Genomic DNA, 10,208 nt, shown 5'->3' on the forward strand with positions numbered 1-10,208 from the left:
TAATCTTTTTACTTAACAGTGTTTTTCTTATTAGGAAAATACTATTTGGTTGATGCCGGGTATCCTATGCAAAGGGGATACCTGAAGCCTTATCCTGACACAAGATATCATCTTCCTGATTTTGCGAGAGCGAGTGGCACCATCCGTGATAGAAAGGAAATGTTTAATAAACGTCACTCATCTTTACGCGGGGTAATTGAAAGAACATTTGGGGTTTGGAAGAAGAAATGGGTCATCATACGCGATATGCCGTCGTTTCATTTCAGAATCAGGTGCATATTGTGGTGGCAACAATGACACTTCATAACTTCATCCGACGACATCCTTCACGTTCAAATACGAACTTCAGCATGGCTGATAACGATGAGCTGAATGTCTATGAAGAACCATCAGAAATTATGATCGGGCCTTCAGTTCCTGAGGATGAGCATGATTTTAATGAATTTGAAGTTCATAACACGTAGGGTGTGGCTGAGATGGCTGATCTGAGAGAGTCTATAGCAGATGCTATCTATGGCAGTTAATCCAGCAAGTCTTTCTTTTCTTCGTACATTATAGATTTATTTTGATGTGTAATTTTTCTTTCTTTTTTGGAATAAGGTCTGACAGAGCATAGCTTTGGGAGGCAGTTCTATGATTGTGCCAGAGGTGTTTCAGCTCGCTGTGGTTTCTTCAGGTGGGCTGATAGTCCCACAAATTACACCGCCAGTAATTATGCCAGCAGTCATGTGAATCCGATGTTTTCTCAGGCTGACTGTGCAGTTGAAGACCGATGTAGCCAGAGTCTGAAGTTAAATATTTTAATATTTCTCCTTGTTGTTGTACTTGTTTTTGTACTTTTTTTAGTTCTACTGGTACTCGTTAAGATGTGAGAACTGTATGTTATCTTTTAGAACTTGTCTATCATTATCGTATGTTTCTGCAATTAATGTTTCTTTTCTACGAATAAGTTATTCTAATTAAGTTGCCCCAAACAGTTTTATTACATAGGGGCAGTAATGTCATTTAACAACCAATAAGTTAGCTTCAATAAGTTGGCCCAAACAGCAAGCCAGATTATTCTGATAATCTACAGATTATCAGATTATCAGAATAATCTGCTTATCAGCAGATTATAAATAATCCACAGCTGCGCCAAACAGACCCTTAATGTCAACAAATGGAGTTTTTAACCACTTGACAGATTATAATCCAGATTACAACTGTCACAGACCGATTAGCGCAACAACCGAAAGAAATAAAGTTACCTCCTTGATGACGGCGGTGAGGTTGGAAGTGACTTTGGGGTTGACAAGAGCGTTCTCCGCCGTCCGCTTATCCAATCCAATGGATAGAAACAGATCGAGCGGATGCAACTCACCACCTTTCTCGTCGCGGATCACCATCGCAGGGACCTCACCGAACTTGAGCCGAGCCAATGAATCACTTGCTGGAGGGAAAAAAAATGTCACAACCACGCGAGGAGATAAACCCTTGGATTGATTGGCCTCGATCTATGGGAAAAAAGTAAGGCTTTGACACGAGCAGGGGGGAGAAGATTCTTTGTCCTGTGCTGAGACTGAAAATTAGGGTTTTATGATTCAGTATGGGGCTGTTTGGTAGCAGGTTTTAAGCAGGATTTGAGCTAAATACAGCCAAACGGCGTAAAATGGTGCCGATTCGCGATGAATCCGGGATTTACTAAATCCTGTGAATCGCCGGAAATCCTGTGAATCGCCGGATTGGGTAAATCCGGGACGAGCGGATAGGAAGAATGGCGCTAACAGGCTTACCTTCCTCAGAGGTTTATGGTAGAGCGGAGAGGAAGGATGAGAGAGATTCGAGCTTCGGTGGTCTCTGTAAGCCGCGATCCCGTGGTTTTAGGACAAAACCGGGAGGTAGGGGCGACATGAGCGAGGGTTTCGGCGAGTGATTTGTGGTTTTAATTTTTTTTCTTAACTTATTTTATTATTTTAATTGATTAATAATTAATAAATAAATTTAAATGATAACAAATCTATAAATTTATGTGTAATTGTTTAATAGTTAATTAATAAATAAAAATATTTTAAAATTTTTAATCTATTTAATAAAATTCTAAATAATGTTATTTTATATAATTAATAATTACTTATATTAAATTATTGATTGATAAGCACTTGCTTTTAAAAAATATTACTAATTTATATAATTTATTATTAATAAAAAATGCATTTTTTTCATATATTTTGACATTTTGATGCTTATTTCTATTTTTTATTCAATAATTTTTTTAATATTTAATAAATTTCAAAAAATTCTTTTAAAACTATAACTATTTCTTAGAGTTTATTTGCCAACAAACCAAATAATTTTCAAAATTTAACCACCTCATAATTTGCTAAATTTGGATTTATAGAATTTACTAAATTCTATCCACTTCGGGAGGAGATGAATTTTCCGTTTTGGTAGGGAGGCTAGGGGTTAGAATGTTTTTTTTTATCCTTTTTTTTTCTTAATTTACATAAATGCCTCTTAAGTCTGATGTATTTATCTCTTTAGCTATTAAGGGGCCCGTTTGGGACAGCTTATAAGTGCGGGGCATTTTTAAAAATGTCGCGGTACCGTTTGGATTGCGCATTTTGCCCTTTTATCTAAAAACGTTGTTTCATTTTTATACTAAACGCAAGCCGCAGGTCGAACCCCGTGATCGACCCGCATGCCGCGTTTCAGGATAAGTTGTTTATTCTGAAACATATAAGCTGCCCAAAACACACTCTAAAATGTGACATTCCCAATACATAGACAGATATATGTCACTATTTAAATGTCAAATTGGTGATAAGTTGATGAAAAAATTGGGTGGCAGTGAAAAATTTAAATGTCTATTTTAGGTGTCTTTTTAGTTTTCATAATGTCCAAATTTAAGTCTTATGTATATAAATAAATAATAATATGGCGGTATGTATATTAATGCCTCGTTCTTTTTCTAATGAAAAGCTTATAATAATTAAACTCATTAATAAAAATTTCTCTCTATCTCTCTCTCTCTTATTTGTCCTCTTACTCAGTCACACCTTCTATTCCTTAAATATGATTCACCAGATAAATTTAGATTCAACACGTATACATTAAACAATTTTAAGTAGAAGACAAAAAATATGACTACACTAAAAAGTCTCAAGTGGCTACAAAATTTCATAAAATCGCGTGTACGTGCATAACTATAAGTGACTACCAACCTATACACATACTGATGCTCACGATACAAAATTTACAATCATATATTTTTGTGCATAAGAATATGCATTTTAAGATTAAAAAAATGTTATTTTTTAGCCGTATGAACGTAAATATGATGTTTAGGTGTTAGTTAAATATATAAAGTTGTGTGATATGTCTGTTTAGTCCCCCTTCCAAAATTTCTTACTTCTGTTGAAAAAATATTATATCAGTACTACGCACATGTTTAGTCCCCCTTCCAAAATTTCTTACTTCTGTTCTTCTACTGTGAAGCCACGGCTACTCACCGAAAAAAAACCCTAACACCGATCGCAGGATACAATAACACATGAATAACACACAATAACACAAGAATAACACGGGAGAGAATATTCCCCCGTGTTACTGCGCCGTTTTTTTCTCTGTCGGGAATATTTCCCGTGTTATTCAAGTGTTATTGTGTGTTATTCATGTGTTATTGTATCCTGAAAATATTCTTGGTGTTATAATAACACAATAACAGATCAATAACACATGAATAACACGCAATAACACATGAATAACGCGCAATAACACATGAGTAACACAGAAGAGAATATTCTCAGCATTGCTGCGCCGTTTTTTTTGCTCTGTCACGCGAGATTTCGTGACGTGTTTTAATTGGGTACGCACGTTATTTACTGATGTAATATTTCTTCTTTTGTTCTTCTACTGTGAAGCCACGGGTACTCACCGAAAAAAAACCCTAACACCGATCGCTTCATCGCCCTCCATCCTTCCGCATCCACTCGCAATTCGCAAACCCTAACCCTAACCATCTCATCATTCTGACAACCCACGACCATGAGAAAACGCCTACCTTGTTCACTCTCTCTCTTTCTCATCTTCTGTGCCCTAACATTCCCCTCGATCCCACTTCTATCCTCTGCTCAAACCCTCGGCCTTGACGCCTTCCTCTCCGATCAGCTCCTACGAGACCCTCTCGCCAGTAACGATTCATTTCCTCTCCTCACCTCCTCCCTCAAGAAATCCCTCTCTCTCATCTCCATTTCCAAACCAAAATTCCTAATCTCCCACCTTCTCTCTTTCCAAATCTCCGTCCCAGTGCGCGTCAAGCTCGTCGGGCGATTCTCTTCCGCCGCTCCATCCATCCTCCACTCCTTCGTCACGGCCGCGCTCTCCTCGTCTCGATTCCAGGTCGTCGGTGCAAACCCTCACCACCTTGCTGTTTCCCACTCGCTCAATCTCGATCCCTCTCTCGCCTCCCTCGAATCCGACATCTCCGAAGCCATTCGCTCCCATGTCGAATCCTCTCCGGCGCCGCTCCACCGCGGCGCTCTGTTCCCAATTCCTCACTCCGTCGTCGACACCATAATCCGCCGTGATTTCCAAAAGGAGGAATCTAACTCCGCCCCAGGAATCTACATCTATTTGCTGTATATGGACCAGCAGTCAAGGCGGTACGCGTACTCCTACGACGCCATGGATTCTTCCCCTGCGTTCTCCAAGTGTTTGGGAACGATCTGGACCGGGCAGGAACGATACCTCTGGATTGACCTAGCCGCCGGGCCGGTGGATTACGGCCCCGCACTTTCCGGTGAAGGATTGCTCCCCAGAGGTGAGTTTCATCCCCTCGCTTCTCTTCATAAGAACCCTAGATCCGAAAAAGCCCTGCTCGCAGATCTCGCCTCTCTGGTTCTCGGTGCCTATCAGTCCCTTCTGGTTCCCTCTTTAAGAATTCCTGTTTTTCTGGAGAACAAGTTGATTATCCAGTTAATTCATATCCAAGGTTCTGATAATGGCGATCCAAATGGCCTCGACTTTACTTTCATTGAGAAAACACTCAGGGAGAGTGATTTATCGTTCAAAAACCAACTTTTGACGATGAGCTCATACTCTGTGAAGTATTCAGAATGCAAAATATGCTCATTTGCCATCGCCAAATCCATGAACTCTTACACATCAAGATTCCTTTTTGAGAACTATACTTTGATCGTCAGTGAGTATTTGGACTCCAAGCATCTACACAGCCTCCTATCAGATTCAGCGGATGAGATTCATAGAGAAGCAGGTATTTCTGATGAAGAATATGGGAATATCCTTCCTGTATACATCTTCGATTTGGATCATGACAAGCTCATCTTACTCGATCGTTTTCACCAAGCTGTCGCCTTCAAGGATATGGTGATCGCTGTGAGGACTAAGAGCTCACAGACTGTGAGCGATTATAGTTGCAATGGAAGGCATGTAATCACTCATACTCGGAGTTTGAATCGTCCGATTATTGGTTCTGTTCTTCAGAGTATGTGGGGGGTGGCTCCAACTCACCTTTCATGGAGTCCAGAGCACAATAACACTCTTGTAGACTACACATGGAGTGTTGGGCAGACTCCATTTGGGCCTTTCTCAGAGCTTTCTTCCCTGTCTTTTGTTCAAAAAGATGCAGCTAGAAGAAATGTTCTTCTTGTTAGTCTGAATTATACTATCACCAGCGCCATTGATTTATTGGAGTCTTTGGAAGCTCATGGAGGTGACAGGAAGGTTCTTAAGGATAATAGGTATGTGCAATTTGTGCAGAGATGGAATTTACTCAAATATAAGCTGGACAAGGTTGTTTCTGCAATGTCTCAACTTGATTATGAGAAGGCTTTGTATTTCTGGAGGTCTTCGGATCATGATCTTTTCACTCTTCATACTTTGATTTATGAGGCGACTCGGCAGCTTGAGGCTTCGTTGGTTTGTTTCGAAGACCCGCCATTACCATGGGCTTCCGCCTCTGTTGTTGGAGTGTTTTTGTTTGGATTATTGTATGTTTATGCTAAGAGAGATAAGATTTTTAGGAACAAGAGGAAACAATTTTGATCAGTGTTTTTTAGTTGTATGATCAGTTTGGGAGCTTCTCCTGTTTTCTTCAGCTTTCAGGAGATGATGGAAGATGATGTAGTTTCAGAGAAATAATGGAGTATCAGATGTTAGAGAAAAAAACTGAAGATTTTTTAAGTAAGTTTCATTTATGTTGCTGTCATGGATTTCTATGTTCATGCTAATGACATTGAACTATTTAGCATGTATGCGACTCTTAGCACATAGATTTGTTATTGAGTTAATGTCATTGTACTATATATTTTTAGGAAGCATTTGCATACATACCACCCAATTCAAATGTATTTACATGTCTAGAACCTAAAATTTGTTTTTTACATTTATTCCGACATAAAAAAGTACTGTTTTGACTTTAAAATGGTGAAATACATCTTTTCTGGCATAGGCCTGGTGGCTTATATGTGAAAATTGACGTTTATGTTTTAGATTTATAAATACACAGGGATATAGTGGTATATATGTTTTGGAAGCATTTACATGCATACCACCCAATTCCAATGTATTTACACATCTAATACCTAAGCTCTACGTTTATACCACCAAAATCATTCATATTACATTAAAAATACCACTTTTATGAGTTAAAAAGTTAAGTGCATCATTTGAGGCATAGGTCAGATAAGGTGACATGTATATAAAGATTGAAGTGAAGGCATTACATATGTAAATATATAAGAATTAAGTGGTGTGTATGTAAATCTTTCATATTTTTATAGCATGTGAAATAATGCAACTGTCTGTAGTCTGAGAGTAACATACTAGTATGTTTTTTCTCGCTTTAAATTTGCATGCTTTGGTTTTGTTTCGTACTTTTTTATATGTATCATTGTGGTGCTTTTACATTCCTAAACATTCTTACCAGCTTTACATTTATATCCTTATAGAGCTCATGCGGTTTTGACAAAGCCCTGGACAAAGAAAAAGAAGAAAATAAAAGAGAGGGAGCTAGGGAGAGAGAGAAAAAAATTTGTGAGGTATTGTTCTTGATGTGAAAATAAAATATTGGATGTATTGTTCTTCCTGTGACCTTTTAATTCAATGAATTTTGTTTATGAATGCTATAGAGTATATTATATTTTGATCCAAGTCTTAAATGCACAACATCTGTTATAAATAGGTGGGCATAGCTTTTAGAGTGTCCATGGATTTACCTATTGAAAAATTATTACGTGCAGCTAATCATATGTCATATGTCAGTGACCACCGATCAACATATGTCTGTGACCGCCGTCGTTGATCACACAACAGATCATCCAGATCGTTGTCATCACGTATAATAATTTATCTTCATCTATTGCCTTGATGAGTCAATTATCTCTCCTAAATAGCAAAAAATTAACACTTGGAGTTTGAGTGCATCCAAATTTCGTTTATGATAATATTATACATGAAATCCGAACACATCAAGACTGTAATATTCATCTCATAAATAGGTGCATTCCCACCCAAATCTCATTCATATCAACTCAATTAAATAAATCCTATTGATAGGCGCGTTAGCAAACACCCCTACAACTCATCAAAATTTGATTTCAATACTTTAAATAAGTTAATGCCAGAGCAAAATGAAAATTGCTTAAAAGAACTGATAAATAAAGTTTATAAAACATAATTAAAAACATGTGCCGATTAATCAAATTACATAGAACCAAAATTTGAAAAGCTTTCCAATGCAAAATCATTTGTAGCAGAATTTTTTTGCATGAAGAACAGCAGCAGGACCTGCTTCCCCTTAGAGAAAGAACTGCAGGTAAATAGTTCACCTTCCCCACTCCAATTCAGGCCCAGATCTTGTGCTTGTGAAGTTAGATCTTATAGAATCCTCTGCTTTAATGTTATCTGCAAAGGCATGCCAACCCAAAAGGTATGGCAGTATAAACTGCAAAATGGAAGGGAAAAAAATATAATTTCTAATTTAATGGGGGCTTAAATGAACATTTAAATAAGTCATAGAAAAATAAATTCGGTTCTATCATAACTAAAATTTGATCATGATAGAATTTATACAGTAGGATTTACTTTGAAATGACAAAAAAAGAAGGAAAATTTACATGCATACCACACAATTCTTATGTATTTATATATTTTATGTATTTAAAGATTTGAGCGGTATGCATGTAAAAATGAATGTTTAGGTGTTCATGCATAAATATGGTGGTGTCTATGTAAAATTTGAAGTTTAGTTGTTAGGTATGTAAATACATGAGAACTGAGTGTATGTATGTAAATCTTCCAATAAATTGTAATAATGCAAACTGTATTTGCATAATTAAAAGTCAAAATGGTGCATGCTGTTGTATTTGCATATTTAAACAAGGGGCATTTACGTACATACCATCCAATTCATATGTATTTACATATCTAACACCTAAACTTTGTTTTTTTCTTTACATGTATGCCACCCAAATCTTTCATATCACGTAAAAAAAAACAACCATTTTAACTTTTAAAAAGTGAAATGTATAGGCAAGGTGCAAATACATAGGAATTGAGTGCTATCTACGTAAATCTTCCAATAAACAATATTAATACAAACTGCATTTGCATGATTAAAAAAAAAAGGTAATGAGGGTAATCATACATTGAAAATTGAGTTCATGACGATCAATTCTGCTCTGGCAATAGGGATGTAGATGCTCTCATCAACATTCAAAAGACGGTTCTGAACATCTATAAGGTTAAACAATGTTTTAAACAAATATTTAAATCATTAGATATATAAAATAAATAATTTCAGTAGCTGTGCTAAAATTTAAAAAAAAAAAAAAATGCACAACTTGAAAATATTGGAATGAAATGGAAGCTGAGAAATATTTCAAACTTGGTTTTAAGCCTACTTTGTCGACGAAATCAGCATATAGCTCATCAAGGGGTTGTTTGATAGTATGTTTTTAAAATGCATGTAATTCAGAAATAGAATGTATAAGAATACAATGCGTTTTAAATTGGAAGATTGATACACATACCACGCAAATACTATGAATTTACATGCCTGACACCTAAACTTCAATTTTTATATAAATTTCAACTTACGTTTGCAGGACAATATGTATTTCACTTTTTAAAAGTTAAAATGACAATAATTTTTATGTGATATGAAAGATTTTGGGTGGTTTAAATGTAAAAAGCAATTAGATATGTATATATGAATTGGGAGGTATGCATGTAAATGCTCCTTTTCAATTTTAGCATTTGCATTATAGGATGCAAATTAAATGTATTTATTTTTTTGTTTGTTTGTTAGGATACATTTTAAGTACTCACTTTGTCTATTTCATCCCTTGTGTTTGATGTTTTAAGAACTTTGAGGCCGTGATACCAAAACTAGTAGGAAATTCAATGGAGAACGCAAAACAAATTTCTATTTATGTAGAGAGAGGGTTACAATACAACAGAAAATAACAACACAAGCAAACACCTCTAAAGTGTTTTTCAAGGGCGGTGGAGATCGGCTAGGTGGATCGGGATGGTTGGCAGGGGAGGTGGCAGCAAAGGAGTGCTGGTGGCAGCAAGGGGAAAGTGCAAAACTGTAGGGCCAACAATGATGGAGGTCTGGGCAGCAGGTTTCGCTGCACAATAGAGGTGATCGGGGTTGGGATGGAGGCTGAGGAGGGGGACAACAATGTTGGACTGTAGTGACAGGGCTGGGGTGACGTCTGGGGAGTTGGACAACAAGAGTAAGCCATGGGGGAAGGGTGGCTGGGTGTGGGGATGGAGAATGGGTAGGCCGCCGGCTGCTTGAGGGGGAAGGAGTAGGGATGGTAATAAGGAAGGACACAACAGCACCTTGGAGGGGGATACAGTCGGAGCATTGCTACCTCATCGGATACAGCCCTAGAACCAGGAAAACTCTTCAAACAGGAAATTTGAAAGTATAACACAGTCAAAACTAACTCTAGTAAACAAAACAACACAAATATAATAGCTAACAGATAAAATAGGAAGGGAAGAATTTCCCCATTGAGTGGCAACCAGAAAGGAAGGAGAGGTGCGGGACTGCTGATCAAAATCCAGCACCCAGGCCGCTCGATCTCGGTTTACCCTGGACCGACTTCCATTGGGCCGACATGGGGGAGGTGATGGGATTAGAGAGGCATTGGGGGGAGGCAAAGGGCAAAAGAGTTTGAGATATTTAAAATCTCTCA

At 37.5% G+C, this 10,208-nt stretch overlaps 3 protein-coding genes across 3 annotated transcripts in view; 1 reads left to right on the forward strand and 2 right to left on the reverse strand.

The window, feature by feature from the left end:
* The window catches only part of LOC110019260 (glutamine--tRNA ligase), a 36,113-nt gene extending 34,187 nt beyond the window's left edge, over nucleotides 1–1,926 (reverse strand). Inside the window, exons 1-2 of the mRNA XM_020716872.1 lie at nucleotides 1,773–1,926; nucleotides 1,248–1,558 (exon numbers count right to left, since the gene is read on the reverse strand). Of these exons, the coding sequence (XP_020572531.1) occupies nucleotides 1,248–1,385 (138 nt within the window). The 5' untranslated portion in view covers nucleotides 1,386–1,558; nucleotides 1,773–1,926. The remainder of the gene's footprint in view (nucleotides 1–1,247; nucleotides 1,559–1,772) is intronic.
* Nucleotides 1,927–3,887: 1,961 nt separating this feature from the next.
* Nucleotides 3,888–7,044, forward strand: LOC110019362. Its single transcript, XM_020717004.1, has 2 exons — nucleotides 3,888–6,180; nucleotides 6,948–7,044. Exon 1 carries the CDS (start codon nucleotides 4,024–4,026, stop codon nucleotides 6,040–6,042), a length of 2,019 nt encoding a protein of 672 aa, XP_020572663.1. The 5' UTR covers nucleotides 3,888–4,023; the 3' UTR covers nucleotides 6,043–6,180; nucleotides 6,948–7,044.
* A 515-nt stretch (nucleotides 7,045–7,559) lies between these two features.
* The window catches only part of LOC110019292 (single-stranded DNA-binding protein WHY1, chloroplastic-like), an 11,593-nt gene continuing 8,944 nt past the window's right edge, over nucleotides 7,560–10,208 (reverse strand). Inside the window, exons 6-7 of the mRNA XM_020716912.1 lie at nucleotides 8,645–8,733; nucleotides 7,560–7,942 (exon numbers count right to left, since the gene is read on the reverse strand). Of these exons, the coding sequence (XP_020572571.1) occupies nucleotides 7,823–7,942; nucleotides 8,645–8,733 (209 nt within the window). The 3' untranslated portion in view covers nucleotides 7,560–7,822. The remainder of the gene's footprint in view (nucleotides 7,943–8,644; nucleotides 8,734–10,208) is intronic.

The sequence above is a fragment of the Phalaenopsis equestris genome, unplaced genomic scaffold (assembly GCF_001263595.1).
Source record: "Phalaenopsis equestris unplaced genomic scaffold, ASM126359v1 Scaffold000054, whole genome shotgun sequence".
In the NCBI taxonomy this organism is placed as follows: domain Eukaryota; kingdom Viridiplantae; phylum Streptophyta; class Magnoliopsida; order Asparagales; family Orchidaceae; genus Phalaenopsis; species Phalaenopsis equestris.

Bases quoted from the DNA above. Each gene is read 5' to 3' on its own strand.
- LOC110019362 (XM_020717004.1), top strand. From the start codon at position 4,024: ATGAGAAAACGCCTACCTTGTTCACTCTCTCTCTTTCTCATCTTCTGT.